At 42.4% G+C, this 25,047-nt stretch overlaps 2 protein-coding genes across 3 annotated transcripts in view; both read left to right on the top strand.

Annotated features, from left to right (window-relative positions):
- The first annotated feature begins 4,148 nt into the window (after window positions 1-4,148).
- Window positions 4,149-15,249, top strand: RCN2 (reticulocalbin 2). Of its 2 annotated transcripts, none has more exons than XM_042021799.1 (7): window positions 4,149-4,289; window positions 4,392-4,497; window positions 7,252-7,448; window positions 9,915-10,016; window positions 10,746-10,842; window positions 12,523-12,665; window positions 14,448-15,249. In XM_042021799.1, the coding sequence occupies exons 1-7, from the start codon at window positions 4,194-4,196 to the stop codon at window positions 14,598-14,600; spliced, it is 894 nt and encodes a 297-aa protein (XP_041877733.1). In that variant the 5' UTR covers window positions 4,149-4,193; the 3' UTR covers window positions 14,601-15,249. The 2 variants fall into 2 exon arrangements, with proteins under 2 accessions (XP_041877733.1, XP_041877732.1); XM_042021798.1 differs by having other exon boundaries at window positions 9,903-10,016.
- Window positions 15,250-20,291: 5,042 nt separating this feature from the next.
- Window positions 20,292-25,047, top strand: part of PSTPIP1 (proline-serine-threonine phosphatase interacting protein 1) — a 51,146-nt gene continuing 46,390 nt past the window's right edge. Inside the window, exon 1 of the mRNA XM_042021796.1 lies at window positions 20,292-20,929. Coding sequence (XP_041877730.1) covers window positions 20,897-20,929 — 33 coding nt within the window. The 5' untranslated portion in view covers window positions 20,292-20,896. The remainder of the gene's footprint in view (window positions 20,930-25,047) is intronic.

Genomic DNA, 25,047 nt, shown 5'->3' with positions numbered 1-25,047 from the left:
CCGCCAGCGCGGCTCCCGCCGGTGAAGGGGGTGCCCCCATCTTACCCGCACCTGGCCCCGCACCTCCCACCCGCCCCGCCTCGCGCGTGCCCGGCCCGCCCTCACCTCGCCGCCGCCTCGCCCCAGCCTGAGGGGGCCGCGCTGAGGCGGTTCCCGCGGTCCCCCGGGCCGGGCCAGGTCGGGGCTGCCCTCAGCCCCTGAGAAAACGCCGGGGTGCTGTCACAGAATCAATTCGGTTGGAAAAGGCCTCTGAGATCGAGTCCCACCTATGATCGAACGCTACCTTGTCACCTAGACCATGGCACCAAGTGCCATGTCCAGTCTTTACTTAAACACTTCAGGGACAGTGACTCCACCACCTCCCTGAGCAGCCCGTTCCAATGTCTAATCACTGTTTCTGTGAAGAAGTTCTTCCAAATGTTCAACCTAAATTTCCCCTAGTGCAGTTTGAGGCCATTCCCTTTCATCCTGTCAGCCATTGCCTGGGAGACCAGCCCTTACCTCCTGTCGCTAAGTTGTGGAGAGCGAGAAGGTACCCCCTGAGTCTCCTTTCCTCTTGGCCGAGCCCCTGCAGCTCCCTCGGCCACTCCTGGTGTTCCAGACCCTTCCCCAGCTCCATTCCCTCCTCTGGACACGCTCCAGCCCCTCCATGTCTTCCTTGTTGTGAGGGGCCCAAATCTGACCCCAGGACCTGAGGTGTGGCCTCAGCAGTGCCCAGCACAGACAGATGGTCACTGCCCTGGTCCTGCTGCCACACCATTGCTGGAATAGCCCAGGTGCCATCGGCCTTCTTGCCCCCTTGGGCTCAAGTTCAGCTACTGTCAACCTGATGTGGCCTCCTTGAGGCGATGGCAGTGAGCCCCTCAGTGTCTCGCCCTTTCCCCACTGCTGGGAACTGGGGAACAGGGAACAGTAAATAACTGTGTGCAATACATGGGGTATATGTGTAATACGGGCACCTAGTCCTGGGGTGTAACACTGAGGTGTGATTTGGGCTACTGCATCCAGCTTGTGCACCGTACCTGGGGACAGGTGGGGCTTGTGAAGAGGCCAGCCTTCCTTATGGGGTCTGAGGCCTGGGAAATGTGATTCGTGAGGAAACATGGGACAAAGTAGAATCTATTTAGCCAAAAGAAGACAAAAGGGGATGTGGTAGGAGTGTAAAAGCATGATGTGAAGAGAATAATCCATTTCCCTCAGTGTGATAGGAATAGCAAGAAGAGGCCAAAATGATAACCTGGACAGCTCTGGCTGTCATCTCTAAAGCATTAAAAGTCCTACAAGGATGCGAATAGATGGCTTGGGAGATCATACATGCTTCAGTTTGATCTGCAGGAAGTGCAGCAACAACATCTCTCAGAAATGATACATCACTCGACTGTGGTTCAGAGCAGAGAGCTGAGCCAGGAGGTCCATGAAGGTCCCATCCAAATCCCTTACACTGCCATCCTTTGATAATGCACTTGTTTATTATTTATCAGTCAGAGTTCCCACAGCTGCCTCCTCAATGTGCAGCTGAGCTGAGTGCCCTGATACCATGTCACATCAAATCCTGCTGTTCTGGTTTGATGCCAAATCAGACACAGCATCAGAAGAGCCTCCTTTTATAACCTATTTCCTCAGATATTAATAACTGCACTAAATGCAAAGAACTAGAAAAACACGTCAGTAGTGTCTGCAGAGTATAAAATATTTTGTGCAAAGTCTTATGAAACAATTGGAACACCCAAGAAGTCGTATTTGGGTATTGCTAAAGCAAATGACTGTCACTTTAAAATCCAAACACAGGGTATTTAAATGTGATGATCTTTATAAATAAATTGTTGCTCCGTTTTTTCCCTTACTTAAATCTGTGTGCCAAAATCACCAACTTTTATAACGGAAAAAGGAAGGATAATCTTTGCATGCAGGTCTTAGATAAACTGTCTCAGATGCAGCTTAAAATGTTGACACATGATAACAATAAAATTAGGGGAATATGTCAAAAAGGAACCCTATCTAAATAAAGCTACTGTCAATTCATTTATTCTGACAGTGTATAAATAACATGCATTAGAATAAAACAAATTAAGGCTTATTCAATTCGGGCAGTGATTTATAAAACTGAAATGTAGAAATGTCAAAAACTTACAGTGAACACCAGATGGATAACTTCATTTGCTAGAAATAACTGTTCAGGAACTGGTGTTTGTGCTGCTGGACAACTGTTCACATGCTGACAGTCTAACAGACCCGATTTACACTTGCAGATCTCACAGAGAAGAAGTTGTGTTGAACATGACCTTCTAACATTCTTTTTTTTTGTGACCAAAAGAATGACTCCAAAGAGATTTGTGACAGACTGCATGTGATTTGGCTTGAGGGAAGGGCAGATTTTCCAGAAAAGCCAGGAAGTTCATCACATAAAAAAGTTTTTATATAGCATGACTTGTATTCTGATTTAAAAATAGCTTCACTGATACTCCCTTTTAACTTACAATAGTGATGCATTTGCTATGCACGTGGTTAAAATCATGGAGGGAACAGATTTCCCTCTTTCCCCCTGCATTCATACCAGAATGATCTTGAATTTTATACAACTGGTTTAACTGTGTGCTGGGAAGAGTTTGGATTGTATTTTGACACGAAGAAGAATATGACTTCCTCTGCTTTCCCTCTAGCTGAGATTCAGATTTTTTTCCTAATGTACAGGATATAATGAATTTCATAATAATAAACTTGCTCTTGCACATCTACGTGGAGTTTGTTATTTGGAGACTATTTCAGTGTAGGCACTGAAATGTATAACCTGATACACTTGTCAACCCTTGAGATATGCAGCGAAAAGGTTTTTTGTGGTGTTAGTAATGCATCAGACAAAGAAAACAAAGCATTTTGAGTGCTATTTCAGAAACGACTCAAATCTTATTTCTGTTTTGATTGCTCATAGGATTTGCTTTGTCCACACATGGCACAAGTAGTAGGACAATTCACATTTTGTATATGCGATTTATATAAATACTGGTGGGAGATTTGACATTTAAACCAATAAAAGGTATTAGACTTAACTCACTATTAGATTTTTTAATGGAAAGACATTTCTTATACGGGCAGGAAATTGCAATAACACATTTACTGATTTATTGCAATATTTTACTCTTGGATCTTCAAAATGAACTGTCGTAGCTCTTCACAGTTAATAGAATTGGAGGTGAACCGGCAGCAGTCCATTGGTGTCACCACGGAAGGGACTGGATGGAGCAGCAACTTCCATTAACTGGGGGCTCTGCCTGAACAATTGTGTTTATGGAAACACAGGTAGGTTTATCTCCTCTTTCTGGTTAAGGGAGGAATTTTGAAAGTACCCTTGTCTTGAGAGGAGAAATAACAAATCTAACGATGGTCCTACATAAATCTCAACCCAGTAAGAATGATTAATTTGACTGCAGTGGGGTCAGGATCAGCACAATCCCAATTTCATGTGACAGCTGTTAGGAATGATATTCCTGGCTAGGCCCCTGCTCATTTACTCGATGTATTTTCAGTTTGTCTGAGTGGTCAATGAGGTTAAATTTATTTTACAGCTTTCTATTATCTGTGTTGAACAGTTATTAAAACTTGTATCGATCCACCTTATTAACTCTTACAAAGCATTGCTTCCCTTTCTCTTTGCCTCAGAAGCATTACGTGTGAGTTGGGCCCTCAAGCAAGACTAATGCTGTTCCTTTTTGGTATAAACTTTTTGCACACCTTTGTTTCCTGATCATCTTCCTATTGCAGGGTTTGTTGATGCTTGCCTGAAATTCTGGTAATCATAGAATCACAGAATATGGCGAGTTGGAAGGGACCCATCAGGATCATCGAGGCCAACTCTTTGTCCTGTGTAGGGCATCCCGAAGAGTCACTCATACCATGTCCAAAAGCTCCTCGAACTCAGTGAGACTGTGGTAACAGTCACTTCAGTCTGCCAGGCCTCACTGATGTTTAAAAGTTGGATAATTGTCAGTACATCCTGACGGTATTTGGTGCCTTCCGCCGGTAGAGCAGAAAGGCCTGCGCGAGTAAGGCCCATTCCCGGCCCCGAATCGCGAGTGCTGCGCGCAGGCGGCACCGCGGGCGCGGGCCCGACCCTCCGCCGCTCCCCCGCCCTCTCCCCGCCCGCCCCCGGCCCTCTCCCCGCCCCTCACCGCGGGTCGCTCTGGGCGGGCGGCGCGATGTGGCCGGTGCTGCTGGCGCTGGGCCTGGCGCTGGGAGCGGCGAGCGGGCAGCACCGCGCCGAGTACGACCGGGAGGCGCTGCTCGGCGGGCAGGTGAGCCGGGGGCGGGCGGGGTTGGCCGCAGCTCCGGCGGGGCCGCGGGGCGGGCGCGCTAGCCGGGCCTGGCCGCTGACGGGGCGCGTTGCTGTGCCGCAGGAGGAGGCGGAGGAGTACGCGCGGCTCAGCCCGGAGGAGCAGCAGCGGCGGCTGAGGAACATCGTGAGGAAGATCGACGCGGACGCGGACGGGCTGCTCAGCGAGGGTAACGGCGGGGGCCGGGCGGGCCGGGCTGCTTCGGGAGGAAAACGCGCTCTACCCGTGACACAGCCCGTGGCTCTCGTGCTGGGGAGAATCCCTGTGGAAAGCATCACGGTCCCTTGCACAGTGAGTTGGAAACACCGACAGGCTCATATAGAGGCTATCTCAGTGCCTAAGGTTGCTGTTTGACTGGAGAAGTGACCACTGAGAGAGGACCTCACTGATGTGTATAAATACCTAAAGGAAGAGTGCCAAGAGGATGGAGCCAGGTTCTGCTCGATGGTGCCAACTACTTGGACAGGAGGCAATGAACAAAAACTCATGCCCAGGAGGTTCCACCTGAATATGAGGAAGAACTTCTTTCCTGTACAGACATTGCGCATTGGCACAGATTGCCCAGAGAGGTTGTGGAGTCTCCCTCACTGGAGGTACTCACGAACCTTCTGGACACAATCCTGTGCCATGTGCTCTGGGATGACCCTGCTTCAGCAGGGAGGTTGGACCAGGTGACTCACTGTGGTCCTTTCCAACCTGACCCATTCTGTGATGGAAGAAGTGTGGCCAACAAGATTTAGTGTGGGTCAGAGCAGTATCAAGTTGAAGGTAACTCCTTTGCAGTTGTACCTGCTCCTTGCACGTCTGAAGCTACTTGGAATCAAGTGGGTTTCTGTGTTTGTAATCCTGCTGTATGCAAATCAGAGAGCAGGTTTAAGATGCAAAGAAAGTACTGCAGCCATAATACTACATAGGTACAGTTCAGTACCTGGTGACACCAAGTGACATTGAGGGATCATATTTCATCATAATACAGCATCAAATGGCTCTTCCCAGACAGTTTGTCAGTCGAATTTAGGAACTCCATGGTAAACTCAGGCCCTTTCTTTCAGTACATCATTATGACAATGTTAATTTAATTTTAAACCTCAATATGAACATTCTTTTTTTGTTCTGCTGTGATTTTGACAAAAAAAGTCTCTCACGTGCGCACACACAAAGCAAGCAGGATCCTTGGTCAACTGCCAGAACAGTAATATTTCATTAAAATTATACTAAACATGCAGGAAGCTTTCTAGGTCAGAGAACAAAATACATTTTTAAATACAAGATCTACTATCTTTTGAATGCCTTTCACTTCATGCACTTGAATTTAATCAACTGCACCCTTATTTCAGTGTTACTGCATGGACTGTGTAGAGGTGAGATAGTCTGTAGCTTCAGTGGGATGGCTAATCCCTATCATACGCCACAGGCAACTCACAACATGAAGGCTTTAAGGGAAGAAGTCTATATATAACGTATAGGAATTCCACCCATACTCCATCCTCATGGTGTATATATTGCATCTGCGTCTCAGTCTAATGAAAACTTGTCTTCCTTTCACTTTCTGAAGATGAAACTCACAGTGGAATGTGTTTTTACACTAAGAAACTTACAGTACTGAAGCTTTTTGAGCTCAGTTATTCCTCAGTGTATTGCAAAACTCTTGAGAACTTTTTCATTAGTGGTGCCTCCATTTGGAGGCTGACAGTGAGAGAAGATGGAATATATTAATGCTGCTTCTCTAATGTTGGAGTACGAAGTATTTCAGATTCATGGCACTGGACGTTATTTGGTCACATGGCTGTGGTTCACACCTTAAACGCTGGGAAATAAACCATTAATTAATGTTGCCCATCTTTAAGAAATCATGTTGTAGTTTCTTGTAAGGCAGTGCTGGTTTGTGCACAAGCCTTGGTGGCATGCACACCTCTGCATGTTCAATCAATTCGCAGCATCTATTAGAAAGCTGGTTCCTTTGCTAATATAAATTCAGTACTTTAAAAAATCTCTTGCTGCTTTTCAAGGATATTTAAATAAACCTAATAAAGTTGTATTGATGCCTCTGCCAAGAAGGACAGGATAAGATACTTTAGTATTTAAAAAGTGCTGTAAACAGGACTTTTCTGCGTCAAAGTAGTGATTTCTATAGGACTTTTTATTAGTCATCATGACTCTTCAGAGCAGGATTTCAGTTGAGTTGATTAAGATGTATAATTTTTGCAATGCAGAGGAAGATGTTTTTCCCTTCCAGGCACCTGAAAATAACTGAGAGATACTGGGAGAATATGTTCTCCCAATCTTCTTTAAATGAAGTAACTTTAATGTATTTCTGTCAATTTGTTGGTATATTAAGTTTTATTTCTTTTAGCCACATTTCTATAAAAACAAGCAGCTTAAAAACATTTCCAAACTATGTAAGGCTTGTTGTCAGCCCCAAGTAAAGGGAAAATAGCTTTACATAAATAGTTAATATTTTATTTTGGGTAATTAAGGCAATGGCGCTAAATTAGGTTTTATTTCAGTTTGTGAATTTTTCAAAAGAAACCCAAAGTGATGGGAATGATGTTTCTTTGGGGTACCAAATTACATTTAGAGTTGTCCATCTAAACCGTACTCAGCATCATTTTCATATAGCTCTGGAGGAAAAAAAAAAAGATGCTATAGTGTTGATTTGCTTCAGATTTGAAAAGACGTGGACACAATCATTAACAAACCCCCTGAAGTCTGGTAGCTGTGATCTATTCCCTCATTCAGTTACCTTGGAAAAAGCCACAGCATGGAGGAAACAGACTGGTTTGCTTTAAGTAACCTCTTGCCTATATGCTTACATCTGAATTGCAAAGTATATTCCAGACAGAAGAGATCTGTGGTATCTTCACAATTTTTATAGTGCAGATGATTCTTATTTTCTTTATTTTATTTTTAATGTTTTTCACAGATGAGCTGAGCTCCTGGATACAGCAGTCTTTTAAGCATTATGTTACACAAGAAGCTAAGCAACACTTCAATGACTATGACAAAGATGGTGATGGATTGGTGTCTTGGAAGGAGTATAACTTGCAAATGTATGATCGTGTAATTGATTTTGATGAGAACAGTGTCCTGGAGGATCAAGAAGAAGAATCATTTCGCCAGGTAAAATGTTTCAGCATCAGCTCCTGTGAGCTGTTGGCCAAAGGCAGCAATATTTGTTTATTGTGACGGAACAAGATGGGTAGGGAAAGCAGAGCAGCTGGCATATGTTTTAACACTTTGTGCTGTCTGAGATAGGGGAGTAATTAAAGGAAAGTAGTGGAGTATTAAAGCTGCTACTGACAAAATAAAGACACAATGAAATGGTACCTCCTGAGTGTATTTTGCTGGTTGAGTGGAGCATAAGTCTACTGACAGTTTTACAACAGAGCACAGTCTCCAGCCACCATCTTAAACCCAGGTTGCAATCCTTTGGGTGAGGTCTGCAGCCTGACAGGGTCCTGCCCTCAGCAGGGGCCAGCACCCCTGGTGCTGGAGCAGAAGGAAGCACTTTTCCAGCTATTTTTTCAGTTACTGCTCAAGCACTAAGCGTGGGCTGTCAGTATTGCCTGCTGTAACATTGCCTGTCCATTAGAGACCCACAGAGAAAGCAATAGCAATTAAAACAGTTTTAAGCAATGAAAATGCAACTCCCATAGCTAAAAATGGATGTTTAAACACAGAAGTTGTGTGTGAGTCTCATCTATGAAAGCAGATGTGTAAATGGGGAAAGAGGCAAGAAAGGCAGGGAGAAAAGGTTCAGCAAGAACCACCACATAGCAAAAATGGTTTCCTTTCAAGTTCCACATTTATAAGTACATGTAAATATTTCCCCAAAAGAGAAAAAAATGTGGTTTTAGACTATTCTGGACAGAGATTTGGTTTTTTTCCTGTGAGGATTGCTTTGTCTGCTTTTAGTAAAGTAGCAGTAGATAATATAGGCTGTTAGCAGAAGTGAAAACAGTGTAGTGAACAGAGGATTTACACACTGAATAAACAAACTGTAAAGCTGGACTGTCACGTAACTGAATAATTACATAGCTTTTAAATACCACAAGGCTTCCACAGGAACTTCCAGTCAAAATATTGATACCATGTTTGAGACATTGCCATCATAGATACATAGAGAGCTATGCATATATAAACTGGGGTAGAACTGCTTGCTTAATTATGCTATAACTTGACTGCTTGCTGGGTTTTCCTGCTTGGCGACTTCTCCAATGTAGATTGTAGATGAGCAGCACTGTACACAGGTCAACATCCTTCAGCATTTTCCTTACATGCGGAAATCAGTGGTCCTGCTCTGATCAAGATGGAAGAGTAAGATACAGTTTAGAATTGACATCAGGTAACCACAGGAATTTACCAGAAGGTGGCGGCCTTGTTCATCACTTCACAAAAAACGCTGGAAAACTTACTTTCTCCCTCAATGGTTCAAGCTTACATTCCAGTATAGTAACTGACTACTTTCTGTAGTTAGTCCTTCTGGATTGCCTTCCTAGTTAAACTCTCAGCTAAGGTCAGCTTTTCTTTAAGAGGACATTTAACTATTTTGCAGGGTAGTTAAGATCTTACACTTCATTTGTTACATGTTATTCTCTGGGATCATTAGGTTAGCCTAATTTTGAGAGAAGTGTCAATAGGCAGGATGTAAACTGGAAGTACAATTTCATATGGTTATTTGTAAAGTGTTTATGATCTCTGATTTGCTGGCTGCTCCCTTACCCAGATCGTTCACACTGATACAGCACAACACACCTAAGGATGGGATTCCAAGATTTTTATGGTTCACATCATGTGCAGTTTGAGTAGAGATTGGTTGTCAATGGTGTGGGTCTGTATTTTGTCTAAAGAGACTGTACAAAATGAAACAAGAAAAAAATAGGAAATTTTTGCACAGAATTAGGAAGTGCAAGACATTCAGAAATAAGAACTTGCCTGCTTATGTCAGATATTATTTCTTTTTTAAAGGCATGCTAATGCATATACTTAAAACAGGTTAGAGAAATTACTTCTTTTTGAAATGATCACATGTAATGGACAGCAGTCCTGTAGTAAAGGAATCTGGCCTTAAAATGGCTTCAGAAAACACATTTTACACATGATCTTTCAAGACCTTCTTTAAACTACAGACAGCCCTTGACATAAATAAGATGTACATCCAGAAGATTAAATGTTCTTAAAATGTAAATTTTGGAATTTGCAAGGCTGCCATTAATTATAATCATTGTTCATAATCAAACTCCACTTTGTTATTTTGGGAATTGGTGACTTTTAGAAGAGACTGCACATATGAAAATGAGAATTCTTGGTCTTTTCATTATCTCTCTTTTGTGTGTTTTAAATGGCTCCTTAAATTGAAAAAAGCAGGGTTTTATGCAATTCTTAGAATAAAACCACCTCAATTAAAAGTGTTGTTCTTATTGCTCTCAGTGAGCTCTTTTTAGTGAAAATTTAACATCAGTATAATATGAGTAGATAACGTGAAACAATTAATACCCTAATGGGCTTACAGCCACCTACTATAATGTTGTTTTTCCTTTCCAGTAAGGGCTCTAACTAAATCTATTTTCTAAGCTTCATTTAAAGGAGAAAAAACGTTTTGAAAAAGCGAATAGAGATGATGTTCCTGCTCTAAATGTGGATGAATATATTGCTTTTGAACATCCTGAAGAAGTGGAGTACATGACGGTAAGATTTAGGGGAGCATCTGTATCAGCCTGTGGGTGTAGATGCAACATCTTTTTAATGTGTGTCCTTAGCCCCAGTAGCAGTGGAAGTGGAGCAGTTATGGATATGGCTTCGACAGCCCAAGTTAGAAGTCAGGTAATGTGTTATGGATCCAGTGCTGGAGGTCAGGGACTGGAGCAGGAGTTCAGTGCTTTTATTTGAAATCTGTTTCAAGAACTAGGATTGCACAGGTATCCCGAGCTTTGGGGACTGGACTGACTTACCCACCTCTCAGCTCTGTCAGGCTGCAAATCCATCAGTGAGATTTTAGCTTTCAGTTTTGGCGCTCTAGTGGACAAAAGACCAACCAGTTCTCCTAACAATTCAATTAAGTTGCAAAAATGCAAATTACTGAATCCACCAGATGAGAAAAGTGAAATGAGATGATAGAGTTTTGTACATATTAATGTTTCTCAGCTGCTTTTGCAGTTTTGAATTCTGCTGAAGGATTCCAGCTCTATGGACACATTTCATACTTGGTTTTCATGAAATCTGACATTCTAAACTCTTAAGGACAGATCTGGTTTATTGCAGAGGAAGCAATTACTGCACTAGTCTGCATAAAACACAAAAAGAGATTTGAAATGAGGGAGTATTTCATTTAAGGATTATGTCATTGCTCTAAAATGATTCAATGCTGTTTCTCTTGATTATGAGTTGCTAATTTTGCTCTTTGTATGTATACAAAAGGACTTTGTCATTCAGGAGGCTTTAGAAGAACATGATAAAGATGGTGATGGATTTGTTAGCCTGGAAGAATTCCTTGGTGATTACAGAAGAGACCCAAGTAAGAAAAAAAGGGAAGGGGCATGAAAAAGGGAAATAACAAAAGCTTTTGGAATGGGGAGAATTGGATGCACCTTATTTTCAGCTTCTCACACCTACACCTACAGATTCTGAGTAAGATTTTCTGTCTTGGAATAATTCTGTTTTCTGGAACCGGGCATAGTAGACTCATTATTTCAGTCTGCCCCATGTGTATTTGGTGGCGGTTTGTGTGTAGCCCATTCCAGTTTCCTTGCAAGTTGCTTCTTGTTTTCTGAAAGACTGGAGCAAGTTCCTGGTCACAAGGGATGCAGCTGAAATAAGGTGCAACCTTATTTGCCAGCTAACACATCTGCAGATCCAGCTAGCAGGAATGTGAGGGTAAACTGCCCTGGCCCTTATCAGCCTAAGCAGGCAGCTGCCAGCCTTGCTTGGAAGGACTGAGCCGTGTGTGATGTGAGAGGGATGGAGGGGAAGTGTGAGGAGTCACTTTGCTGTATCAGGTATCAGAAGGCTGATAGCTGCCTTCACTGTTTGGTTTGTTTTTTTCCAATCTTGCTCTTCCTTAAACTTAATCTATTCCTTCTTTAACAAGAAGAAGGACACTTACCTGATGCTTATCAATATTTATCAATGAATATTTTACACACTGAATTTGATTTGCTAAAAGCTAGGGCAAATAACTGTTCCTGTTCCAAAAAGCCCAGTACCTTCAGTTTTGTGGAAAGTCTGCCAGGCCCAAAAGTGCTAATTCTGAACGGCATCCTAACTGGGGAGAATTGTGTAGGCCACATGAGGATACGGAGAACCAGGGGAATAATCTGTTTTTCTTCACTCTAATCAGCCACCTGGAATTTCGTGTTTTATAACCATCTTTGTCAGAGCCAGCAAAAACAACAGATCTCTGATGCAGCTCCAGGGTTCTTTATCTCTTTCCTGCTCTAACATGAAAGAAAGCTTTTCCAAGCCAGCCTATAAAAAGTTGTTGGAAAGGAGCGAAATTGTTGCAGTAATAGAGAAGATAACAGCTTTGTCATTACAACTTGTTAGCAAGACTTGAGAATCAGCTGTGGTTGTACAAACTGCTTCAGCTTTTCTCCAAGTGGCCATCTCTCCTGCAGATAGTGTTCCTGCAGCACGCTTTAAAATGACTAATAGGCTACATGGGGGCTCTGATTTCATAATTAGTTCATGGTTTGGGGCAACAGTGGATGGTGAATTGTGACATTTCATCTACTTGAAAAACCAAATGTTGGAAAGGAAGGAGAGACTTCACTCTTTTTGTTCTTTAATAGTAGAATTGTGATTATTTTTAAACTGTTACTTACCTGCTTGTGATACCTACTACTTTTGACTTTCATAAGGGTTAGAAAGCCAGTTCATGCTTGTCTGCAGTGTTTATAATTTTGATGAATTACTTCTCAATTCCTTGAAGAGTTAAGGACAAGTCTAAGATTGCTCTAGGCTGCAGGATGCAATACCTGTACATTGGGTAAGTATAGAACAAATGTGCAAATAAATACTGACAGTAAATGAAATTGCTTTCCCTACATTCCTCTGCCCATTAAGGTTTGTTTTTGTTTAGTAACATCACTTTTAGGTTATGTTTTATGAGAATAAGTGAATTTGCTTAGGAGAAAAGACGGAAACCTCTGCTTTAAACTGAAGAGTGGCTTTAAACTTGACAATTGTGTTTTACTAGCTGCAAGGGAAGATCCAGAATGGATACTGGTTGAGAAGGACCGGTTTGTGAATGACTATGACAAGGATCACGATGGAAAACTCAACCCTCAAGAGCTGCTGTCTTGGATAGTGCCCAACAATCAGGGTATTGCACAAGAGGAGGTACGTGGTTTGACTGCTGTTAGGTTTTAATTACTGCAGGAGAATTTTGAAGGTATCACAGAAAATGATAGAAGCATTCAGATTTATCATGTCTTAGTTATTGAAAAAGAACGTCAGTAGATCTTTGCATATATTTTTAACTTTTCACTTTGACAAGGAATGCAGGTCCTTTAAATGCATTAGGCAGATGTGAAGTTCCTATTAATTGTGTAAATGTTTGTAAATTAACAAAGTGCTTTTGTACATGTTTAAGTATCTTATCTGCTTTGACTCAAGGGTACGGAATTTTAATTAGTAATTTTTTAGTTATTGTAGGTAAATCTAATGAGATGCACTACCAAAAGAAGCTGCATAATTTTGAAATAAGAAATTGATTGTAATTCTTCTAACTGGATAAATCATCATAATTTGTAGAACTAAAAACTTGTCTTAAGTACAAGAAAATGGAAGTACTCTGTGATTCAAGATGGTGTAAAGCAAACTTTGATGATGCTAATTAAAATGGTTTAATCAGGGGTAGAACAGCATAATAGCTTTTAAGTGGATTCTCGTTTTAGCTTATTTTTTTGTAGCAGTTTCCGGTCCCTGACTGCAGTAGAGAGGATTTCTGCCTTTCTGCTAGTAACTGCTCAGCTAAATTTTCCATGTCTTTGCTTTACCCTGGAGGATTTTGGTGTTCAGAAGGGCAGGAACACCAGGTCTTCCCATGGCCTCACGTTGCTGGGGAAGAGAGGAGCCTCTCTGTGTCAGACAGCACAGCCCATGTGCTCATTGCTGAGCTCTCACCTCTGGCCTGCTGGGCTCTGGTGACAGGAGCAGCCCTGTGGCGGCAGCGGCAGCAGCAGCCCCGGGTGCTGCCGTGAGTGACCTTGTCGGAAGCTGAGCTCTTCTGGGAGTATTTTTGCAAATGGGGATCTGTGAGCCTTTTCATGGCCTTTTCTGGCTGTGGTCAGTTCTTAGTTCACAGAAATAGCACTGTTCTGACATGAACTCTGTGTGGTGTTGAGTCTGTTCATACCTGTGTTGGCTTGCTTGGTTTGGATTTTTTTTTTAGCTGTTCTTAGCTATCATTCAAATTTTGGCTCACAGCAAGGCCATGCTGTAGTAATAGCTCAGCTCTGCAACAAATAATTTGTTTTACTTGTTTCTCTAATGTGCTAGTTTTTTCTTCGGTAAATATAAAGGCTTAGCAAAGTCACCTGTCCTGAAAAGAAGGTTTATGACTTCAGGCATAAACTTTTGTTTGAAATCAGAATATCACACTTCCATTTCAGCATTTCAAAATGACTTGAGAAACCTGGTAGCTAAATAACATAAAAATAGAAAAATTACTATCTATTCCATTTTCAGGAATTGACATGTGTTGGCCAAGATGTTTGTTGTATTAATCTTTCAGCTTTTGCCATGCAGAGTGCTTTTAAAATCCACTTGGCTGACGTTAGTTCCCGTTATTTTTGGCTCACTTACACTGAGCCAAACCAATCAGGAAAAGTAGGAACAGAAGGATTCTCTAAATCACTGTATTTGTAGATGTTTAGCAAATGAAAACAAAGCCCATGTAATACCAGGACTCCTATTTCTCGGAAATAAGAGGTGCAGGAGAGCTGCTGCACAGCCTGTTAGCTTTGAACTATGAAATACTGGTGAATGAGCTACAACTAAAATGTTCTGTAACTGGTTTTTCATTTTTCTGCTAAACTTCCCTCTTTTTACGATATATAAATAAGCAAAAATCAGAATTGTTTTAGCTTGGTGCATTGTGGTGTTCTGTTTCTTTTACAGGCTCTGCACCTCATTGAAGAGATGGATTTGAATGATGATAAAAAACTTTCTGAGGCAGAAATTCTTAAGAACCAGGATTTGTTTCTTAACAGTGAAGCAACAGATTATGGTAGGCAGCTTCATGATGAACGTTTCTACCATGAAGAACTTTAGATTATTTATTTTGTAATCTTTTTTTTCTTCCCTTTCTTTCATTTGGAGCTTTTGTTAAAAGCGCTCATCAGCTGCATTGCAAGTTTTATGCTGTAATTACAGTACACTAATGTTTGTGTAAATAATTTGCATTCAAAATTTAATTGCCCTCCTGCAAACTTCCTAGGCCTCTTCTAGACTTCAAAATTAATCTGAAATACTTGCTGTCAAAATTCTATAGCATTGAGAAATAAATTACTTCAGGGTAGTACTGTATTGTGAAGAGTTGTTCTACTGTACTTGAAGAAAATGGAGAATCTAAATGGTTCCGAAAGAATGCGAAATGTAGTAACTGAGACTACTATTTTTCTAATCAATTTAATTAGGGCAGAGTGTGGGGAAGGTGGGGGGATATTTAGAGTCAGTATTAACTGTGTTTTATTTAATACCTTTGGAGAAATACTTATGTAAATGCCTCAGTTGTTTAAGAGGTTTCTACTTGATTTTGAATGGTTTCTATACTGTGTTTTACTCTACCATAAAACTTGCTATTTTTACATCTATGACAATAATTATTTTTAATGTACAATTGTAGAGCATTAGCAATACAGTGGTATTTTACTGTGTCAAGACCCTCTTCATTTGTTGGATTAAAACTTAAAATGTTCTATCTTTCTGTGTTTTGTACATTTATTTCTTACTGTGGGTCACCCATAGCATCTCCTGGAGGTGTGAGCAATGTACATAATATCCAGTGGCAACATTCTTGGCTTTATCAACCAGAGATGTGTCATCTGATTTAGATCCTAAAGAAGATTCAAAAAAAGCAACATGTGCATTTAGCATTTCCTGGACAAGTTTGCAAAAGCAATTGTGTTTATTTTTTAATTTGTGGTATATGGAATGCTGAAGCATCAAGGCATTACATAAATAATATTTGTAGTAATAACCTCTAGAAGTTAACCCCAGCTGAAAGCTCCGCCAGTGAGTGCTGTCCCATTTTGTGATTATTTGAAATAGTCTGAAGGGTTAATGGCACTATAGATTCAGTGTAGGAAAGTCCAAATATTCACTTCTGTCTCCTAGCAAGAAATGAGTATTCCAAACAAAGACAAAGCCTCCCAGAGCAGCTCATGGGGAGTGCATTAGAGTTTTTTAATTCCTACATAAATAACTCTTGTAGTGCTAGCACAGTGTTCTTCTTGAGTAATGTTTTCCTTCCTCCCAGCTCTGTTGAGTAAAAGCAGCTAGTTCTGCCTTGTTTTTTTTTTCCCAGGATACCACCTCTTAATTATGCTCAGAACAAATGGAATTCCTTTCGGGATAAGTGCTGATGTGTCACCAGTAGAAGGTTAGAAATTCTGATTCAGAGCAAAACCACATACACTTCATTTTTAGATATCATAGTAATAGAAATTCAAAACATGTCTTCAATTTTAGTGGTTGGATTTCTTTCTACCCATATTTTTTTATGTCAGTTCCTTGGGAATGTGAGTACAACTCTTGCCATGGTGGTGGTGAGATCTGATTTAAAAAAAAAAAAAAGTCTAATAAATCCAGTGTGCCCAGGAATACTAAAACAAAACAAAATATATATATATAAAGTGACTGGTGGTGTCTCTAAATGAGCACATATGCAGAATATTTGCTAAAATATGCTGAAGGAATCTAAACTGTTGCCTCCCATGATGCTAAACAAGTCACTGTATCTCTGAAAAACGGACATTTGGTCCAGAGGCAGACCTGCTGGAGATGATATGTTTGAGACAAAGATCCAAGGGTCCTTTCTGAGACATAGAAATGTCTTCAGCACCACAAGCATTGTGTGCTTGGCTAATGAATGTGCAGTACTTGCAAATGAGTAGTGATCTCTTTTGAATTAAGGCATGGAGAAAGCCAGTGCATTGATAAAGCATTCAAAAGGTGTCAGAGAAATAAAAAACATCTTTCGGCCAGTACCTGAATTTATGACAAGAAGAGGGGGATAAAAACCCAAATAATTTCATTTTCTCTTTCACAAAGTACTTCTACTTTTCTCCCAGGAACAATCAGATCCTGTTTGTGCTATTCAAGGCTCTGGTGACATTGCACTTTTCCACAGTTCCTCCTCTCCTTTTTTTGTCTTTGAAACATTTTCAGGGGTAAGTATAGTTTAAGCACATACCAAGTACAAAAAGATCTCACATTTCTATGATACAAACAATAGTTTTATTATATACAAAGTATCACAGTGTTAATTCTAGAGGGAATCCATTCATGTTCTTTATGGTTAGGGCAAAGGCTGATGATCTTGGATAAAACAGCAGAACAGGGTCCACCTTTCTGAGATGGCCTCTCTTAGAAACTGCTATGAAACATTAGATAAGAGGTAAGAACAGAACCTGTGCAATTAATCTTTATATTAATTATTGATTTTACTGAAGCAAAATGCCAGCAGGACTGCCTTGCACTGTGAGACTGCTTTTGGAAGGCTGTTCCAGCAGTTCCTTCTAACAGGAGCAGAGGGAGTGTGTTCGAGAGCCGAGCAGAGCCCTGGTGTGGGGCCTGGGCCATGCTGAACCAGCTTCCAGCTGCAGCCACAGATGGCCCAGAGGAGCTGGAACAAACCAAGCTGCATGTTCGGAGGCTGCCATTTCTGTTTCCATGGGAACAGGGACTGGCTCCTCACAGAAAGCAAGGTGATTGAAACATTTTTAATGGGTATGATTGTGGGTAATTTTCAATCCTCTGACATTTCCCACATGGAAATTCAGAGATCCGTTTGTATAGAAACAGAACAGCAGGCACAGCTCAGCAGCTGAACCGTGTCAGTTTTAGCCATGGTTTTCCCCTGGGAGTAGTTTCCTTGCTGCTCCTGTCCCCAGCCGGTGGGTCTCAGACAGACACCAGAGGCTGGGCTGTTGGAATTTGGATATGGCTGCACTACAGCAATCGTTTGGAAGCCATGTCTCAGGTGGAACAGTTATGAAGGCTGGGAAGGACTGCACAAGTGCCTTCGAGTCTCCATTTTCATTTCCCAAACAACCATTCCAAGGGACCACAATATACCAGAGGACTTCTGAAAATTACAACCAGCTCAACACCTGGATTATCTGAGTATTCAGCAACTCTTTATATTCTACCTTAATACTTTTCATAGACTCCCTCATCCTCTTTCTATGTAGAATAAAACGTTTACTGTCGACTATCAGCCTCCCCAAAATCAGAAACATTTACTCAGAAGAATGTCTTGCTTGGAGTCCTGGATGAACAGAAAAATGTTTGTAGATGCTATTTTCATATTTTACCTACTGTCAAGTCCAAACCTGCCACCCAAATCCCTGATAAAAAGCTTTGCTTAAAGCAGTATATAGTTAAAAATTAAATGAAACTTCCATTCTAAAGAATGAGAAAATTTGAGGGGTTTTAATACAATTTTTTTTTTTAATCAGACTTATCACTTTTCACTACAGAATGGATTCAAATGGTACATTCTGCAGCCAAACAATTTAATTACTGGGGAAAAAACCCTCAGGAAGTATATTCTTGGCCTTATCAAACAGAACACCTGATTTTTAGCTTCTAAGAGCAGAGGTGGAAGGAGATGCAGTGGCTGTCAGGGAAGAGTTCCACTTAAGGCTCCTTGTTGATGCTGCTGAATTTGAGTGAGCCTGTCAGGTCAGGTTAAAATCCCCTTTAAAAGAGCAAGAAAGGGCAGCTGAAAGGCCCTGCAGCTTTCCAAAACATCCTGACAAGTCTCAGCCCTTTGCCCACTAAAATGCTTCTTGGCGCCAAGGTACCAACATCACTCTTTTGTAGGGGAATTTGCAGGATGCTCAAGGTGGTTTCAGTAGATGGCATTACAGCAGTTCATAGCCTAGCGAGGTTCACTGATTTTGCTCCCTGCTCTCAGCCCCACAGAGCTCCCTCCCAGGCTCAGCCTTTCCAGACTTCATAAAACTCTGGCCACTCGCATCAAGATACTAGCCCAGTTCGGAGATACAGCATTTCAGAACTGGAGGCCTCAATGTCCTGTTCCTATTTAGAGAACAGGGAAATAGAAATTTTTCTCCCTGTTCTAAAGCCCTGCAAAGCCTGGCTGCCCCTTCACGACACAGCATCCTATGGACATAACCCAGCACCACCAGGACCTGTGAGCAGGGACCCAGATTGATGGTCTGCCCAGCAGCTCTGCTCCATCAGAGCCAGGGCTGGGACTCACACCAGCTACTCCCTGACAGCTCATCAAAATACCTGAACTGGAGACCTGCTCTGGGCTATTCTGAGAAACTCACCCACAGCACAAAGTAAACTGCCCGTGCTGATGGTGTTTGAGAGAGAGCGTCCCTGGGAGCTGCTGTGCAACAGTGGAGCTCTTGGGTGGGATGGATGCAGGCACAGAGCCCAGCATGAGGTTCAGTGAAATAATTGGCTTTGTGGGTGGAGGCCAAACTAAAAATAACAGGAAAGTAGCATATCATTTTGGGAGGGCCAAAATACACTCAATGCCTTTTTATGAACCCCAACAGCAGCAAAGATGGTTTCAAAACACAGCTGTAACTTGGAAATAGTAACAGGAAACATTTAGGTTTAGAAGGACTGAGATAAAACACTCTTAAAAAAGATCCTTTTTTTTTTTGCATACAGATCAAGCATGACTAGTGCCCATGCCTTCAAAATACATTTTTTCAAGGAAATTTCCCTTCTGGAAGAAAGCTTCACTCCTTCCTCCTCAACACTCTGCAAGTGAACCCTCATATTTCTCCTTCTCCCACTCTCATGCAATGATGCTTTTTTCCTGCTACACCTCTTATCCTCCAGATTCTTGTTTGCCTTCCTCTGCTTAAACTTCATTTTCCCTCTCAAAGTCCCTGCACATTTTCTGTCTTCTTCAGCTCATCAGGAAGGAACCTCGCAAATTCTTCAAAACACCAGCTACAAATTGCCCATGGAGTGAGTACGGATTACTCCAGCCCTCAGATGCTGCAGAGCTCTCTGAGCAGAGCCCTGTGTCCCACTGGAGACCAGGGAAGTTGCAGGACTTCCCCATTCCTGAATGATCTGCCCGGGTGGCTGCTGCTGTGGGGACAGCAGCAACACCCAGCAGCAGCATCAATCAGTTGTAGATAAGTAAGTCCTGATGTGTTCTTGGTGTGGAAAAACAGCTTTTGCATAGGCAACAACCATAGGACTGCTTTTCTTTTCTTTTTTTTCCTACACCCCAAAAATACCAGTGAGTATTTAAAAACAGGTATTTAAGAGTGCTTGAAACATCCTAAGAAGGTGAACATAGGCAACCTCACCTGGAGGACAGGTACTTTGGAGAGGCTTTCAGGGAAGCTTTAGAAGTGTTACCCTGTGCTCAGGTATTTGCAGCTGTGTTGTAACAACTGGAGGACCTGATTTGGGGAGCTACCTGAAATACGTGGTGTCACTGGGGTGCTGGGTGTGGTCTTGGTGCTACTGCTTCACTGGTCTGTGAGGCTTCACTCAGGTCCTGATGCTAACAAACTCCTACCTTTTTTTTTTTTCAAGACTTGGAATTTTACTTCTAAATTTCACGTATCTTGCATATTCGTATGAACATTTACATGAGGGCATGCAAATTGGGAGCGTTCTGTACATTGACATCCAGGTATCTAAATATGTGCAGACACCTGCACATTTCTCAGGGTTCTTAATTTAACCTGAGTCCTGAAAAGCCTTTTCAGCTGCAAAATGCAACTTTGAGCTAAGCTTCCCGTGTGTAAAGGCATGGGCCTCTGCCAGCCCCAGAAGGTGCTGCAGAAATGGGGCACCTACGTTTCTTTTGCTTCTTTTTCTTTGCAAAACCACAGTGTTAGAGAATAACTTGCCTCTTTTTATTGTGCTGGTTTCCTTTGCATTTTAATTGTTCTCTCTGCTCCTGTATCTGATCAGATCGTGTCACCGAACTTAGTGCATTTTTTTCCCCCTCTATTTTTTTTCCTGTCCGCTCACATGCACCCATGGCAAGGAGCAGCCTGACACCATTTGACATCTCCTTGCTTCCTCATTTCAATATTAACTGTTTACCAGAAGAGAAACAGGTTTGGGGTGCGGGTGCTGAGCACTTGCAAGTCTCTGTGTGAGCAACAGCTCTTTTGCCCTTTGTGCCTTCAGAGCCACAGGTCATTTCTCTAAGCTGCCTGGAACTGCTATTGGCACCAGCCTGACTTCAGGAGGGACAGGTCTGTGGATGTGCTGCACTCTCTGCTTGGGCTGGGGTGCAGTGACGAGGCTCAGAGCTGTGCCTGCTGCCACTCTCACCCCAGAAAGGACTTACTGAAGGATTCCTACCCCTCCACAGAGCAATAATAATGACCCAGCTGCAGTTTAAAGATGCTTTTTGGGTAAGTGAGCATTTACTGTGTGTTTCCTATATTCAATGTATCTGTATTTTTAAATATTTTAAAATACTGCTTGGTTCTATATATAGTTTAAAACTAATTTAATGCTGTTCTGTGTTCTAAATTTAGTTTAGTAAAAATCCAAATTTGTCTCCAACCAAAAACATAGTGTTTGGTAGTATGTTTGATCCTGGGAAGAAGGATGCAGTGTAAAGAATACATCCAGTCCCATAAACATTCCCAGTTCCTGTGCTAGGTCCAGAAACCGCTTTTGAAAGGGACACGGATTTGTCTCACAGTGCTAAGAACCTGCTTGCAGTGAGTGTCCTCAGCCCTAGGAGAGGCTCCTGCAGCAGGTGAGCTGTTGATAATTATAGGCTGAATTCTCTCCTGTTTGGTGAAGAGCAGAGCCAGCAGCTGCGAGCAAAATGCTCCTGCTCAGCTCCCTCCAGACTCCAACCCTGCTGCCAGGAGCACTCCCAGGCATGCAGTCCCCAGGACCCGTGAGGCAGCACAGGTTAGAAAGGACCAGCAGTGGCACTCCTTAGCTAAGCCCAAACACTCACAGCTGACCTAAAACTAGCAAATACTGGAACAAGAAGATCTGCTCCATACTTGTTATTTGACTTTTGTTTGAAAATCCTTTTGGTCTCCTGTTTTCAAGCTCTTTCCCTGCAGTCACAAGGAAAAAGGACCTTAGTCATTTCTTTTGCTAGGGTAATCCAAGGTTCTCTTGCAACTGAAAAATGAAAGTTCAAAATCAAAATTCTCTTTAAGTTGAATAAACAGGATGTTATGTGGTTGCCTCTTGTCTGGGCAATCATTTATCCAGCATCTAGGACTGACTTAAAGAAAGACATGAAGGCATATGAATTCTTCCCGCCATTTCCTGGCTGTTCTTTCTGCTTGTGCTCTCTTTTATCTCCACCCACACTTCAGGGTAAACCCTTTCTTTGTAGAAAACAGAAGGGCAGAGGCAAAAACACATTTCAATGAACCACCATCCTCCAGGAACTTCCAGGAAGCCCTCCCCACCCCCACTCCAGTACTAGATTTGAACAGTTAAAAAGAATAAAAATGAGGAATACAAAAGTCAGTGTTGATGTTAGGATGAACTGTGCCTGACCACACCTACATTAGATTCTCCTCTTTTATGTACCTACTGACTGCACAGTGCAGTGCACAGGGTGGGACACAGCTGTGGGCCAGTGCTCCCCTGGGAGCTTCAGCCCTTGCACTGCTGAACTTCTTGGAAAACAAGCCACCTGACTTTTAGGGCTGGTACATTTGGTATAGTTACTTTTCAATGTCTTAGTCTTTAGGGAGAATAAATCAAGCTATGAGAGTAGTGTGAGGGTGATTAATGCCAGCTGACGATCTGGCCAGGCTGGTTGTTCATGGCTCTTCCCTAAACTTCTCTCCTGTGCTTAGTCACATTACCATGACTCAAATTCTTGCTTAGCTTTGAAGCTAATGCCTTATTTAAAGGAAAGCATATTTGGATTTAATATTTTTTGGCTGGAAATGTTGTATTGCCCAGCTTGATTAAGAGGGCAGGAATATATCTGGTTGTGGGATGGAAGCTTTAGCTATGCAATAAGAAGTCTTTTAAAAGTGAAAACTTACAGGATATTGCACAACACAGCACAAGTGTGCAGCATGCCCCCCAGATCACAAGATCAGCAATTATTTTTGCATTCATAAGGTTCTGCTGTGAGAGGAAAATGTATTTGGGTCGTTTGCTTCAGCGAGCAATTATCTCCTGTGTTTGGTGTGTACCATGAACGGCAACTGCCTTTCTGATTGCAACCCAGAAGGTGCTTGTCCCGCGGTGCGTGCCTCAGTACAGAGCCCTCATCTCTCCCTGCTGCCCAAGGACCCGCTGCACCCCGCCCTGTACTTCACCCTGATGAGGTATCCCGGAGCAACAACTCCCTGCTCCACCATCAGTAAACTTTTGGATAAACAGGGGTTTCCTCAGTACCTACCTCAATGTAAAGTATGTAAAGAAACCCTAAAAGCAGGAGATCTCCCCCAACTAGCAGAGAAAGAGCACCATTCATTCCTCTCCAAAGTTCTCCAGACTTTGTAAGAGCAGGGTGTGCTGTCTTCCAGGAAAATGCAAATTGTTCCTCATAATAGGTTTAAATTCTATCCTCTCTTTTCCTCTATTAAATGTAGCAGTGATAGTACTTCCACACTTTGTTCAATTTTTATTTTCTTTGTAGCATGGCTTGAGCTAAAACCTCTGTATTTTTTAATTACAATTTTTATTTCTATATGCTCTACACACTCTGTAATGGTTTAAGGGAAAGTTGCTCAAAGTCTGCACTAAAATGTGCTTAACAGAAGTTTTCTATCCTCTGATAATATTTTTTGGAAAACGTTAGTGAGATGAAAATTTAAATCAGGTTTGATAGCCAGTGCAGGGTAGTTGCTGATGGATGAATATTCTGCTGGGCTGCTGTACAAGCCTAACAGATGTTACCTGTCTTCTCTAGCATCATGTGAGACAGGTAGGGAAATTCCCATGTTAATGGAGAGTGCGTGTGCGATACCAGCCGAGTTTCATGCTAACAGGGATATGTTAACAGGCAGAGCAACAGTAATTTTTTTTTGATACAAAAACCACTATCCACTATCAGTCACAAATACTGCGTGTCTTTATTAGTCTCACTGTGTTCTTGCAATCATTGTTGCTTTTCCTTTGCAATTCCTGTCATTGCCATTTCCTTCTGTTTAGTCTCCCTCCAACCTGCTGCTCAACACTGCAGCTGCAACCCCTGAAATGCAGCTATTTCTGGCCAAGAGATAGGAAGGTACTGGCACCACTTCCTGGCTTTGCCATACCCACCTGGGAACAGAGAATAAGGGAAACTTTCAAAGGAGCTGGTTGCTTTTGGGACAGGCTAAGAGTCGAGTGGGAGCAAATCTATTCCCTCGGACAGCTTTGAATCAAACTCCAGCAGCCAAGTCAATCCTGAAAATGTGTCATGGGCTCCTAAGGTACTTAGGATTTAAAAATAAATGCTTGAGGTGTGAAATGCTTGTTCCTTCTCAGCTGTGGGATTAGCTCAGGGCTTGTGGATTCTCACAGCTCACATCTAAAAGTTTTGGGGAGATGCAGGCCAGCAAATATGAAGCAGGCCTTGAACACGAGCTGGCACGATTTGCCCCCTGCCCTGTTGTGGGCTGGTCCTTTCCACATCCCTGCCTGTGGATCTGCAGTTGTGGTCAGACCTTGCAGCAGTGGGAGCCATGGAAGTGCTCCAGGAACAGGGACTGTTACAAAGATGCTTAATCCCTCTTGCTTTGATTTCAGGCTATGTTCAGCCTCAGGTTTAGCACAAAGCTGACTTAGTAGGTGAGTCTCTCAACTCCTACTGTAGCTTTTTCACACAATGGTCTATTATATATGCCAAAAAAAGATGTAATTAGCATCACAAATAATTTAACTTCTCATGAGAGTCTTAACTATGGAAAAAGAGTGCCGAGATGATAAAAGCCACAGTAAAACTATTTCCTAAACTTATTAGGCAACATGCTGAAGAAATACAACATCAATTGTTTTACTCAAAATAGGAAGGTTTATTATACCAGGAGCTACCCTGCTTTCCTGTAGAGGTTGAGCTTTGCAGAGCCTGTTGTTTTGCAGCAGGTCTGTGACGAGGAAGTGAGACTGGGCAGGTTTGTTGGGAGGAAATGGAGCTGGGGAGGCTCCTGCCAGCCCAGCACCTTGAGGCTGAGCTCAGGCAGGCAGGGATGAGGCTGGCAAATCTTCCAGCCTGGCATCCCAGCTTTGCAAGTGGGTCCCACCTAGTTTGATTTGAATGGCATTGCACCGGCTGCATCTGTCCCTACTGACACAAGGCAGATTAAGATAAATCATCTCCCTGTACAACAGCACACAGGTGGGCCAGGCTCTGCTGTCAGCACGTTCTGCATCTCCCTGAGCTCCAGAGGCAGATGATGGCCATGGTCCTGCATCTCCCTGAGCTCCAGAGGCAGATGATGGCCATGGTCCTGCATCTCCCTGAGCTCCAGAGGCAGATGATGGCCATGGTCCTGCATCTCCCTGAACTCCCGAGGCAGATGATGGCCATGGTCCTGCATCTCCCTGA

Source organism: Corvus kubaryi, unplaced genomic scaffold (assembly GCF_017639235.1).
Source record: "Corvus kubaryi isolate FWS band 111438036 unplaced genomic scaffold, C.kubaryi_AGA036_p1.0 37172, whole genome shotgun sequence".
Classification (NCBI taxonomy): Eukaryota; Metazoa; Chordata; class Aves; order Passeriformes; family Corvidae; genus Corvus; species Corvus kubaryi.
Note: the sequence above shows the minus strand (reverse complement) of the source record. Positions and strands in the feature narration are given on the sequence as shown.

What these genes read in the sequence shown, in the direction of transcription:
- RCN2 (XM_042021798.1), top strand. Translation starts at nt 4,194, where the DNA reads ATGTGGCCGGTGCTGCTGGCGCTGGGCCTGGCGCTGGGAGCGGCGAGC. An exon ending in GGACGGGCTGCTCAGCGAGG is followed by an intron (nt 4,498 to 7,251) that starts GTAACGGCGGGG and finishes TGTTTTTCACAG; the next exon opens with ATGAGCTGAGCTCCTGGATA. An exon ending in AGGGTATTGCACAAGAGGAG is followed by an intron (nt 12,666 to 14,447) that starts GTACGTGGTTTG and finishes TTTCTTTTACAG; the next exon opens with GCTCTGCACCTCATTGAAGA.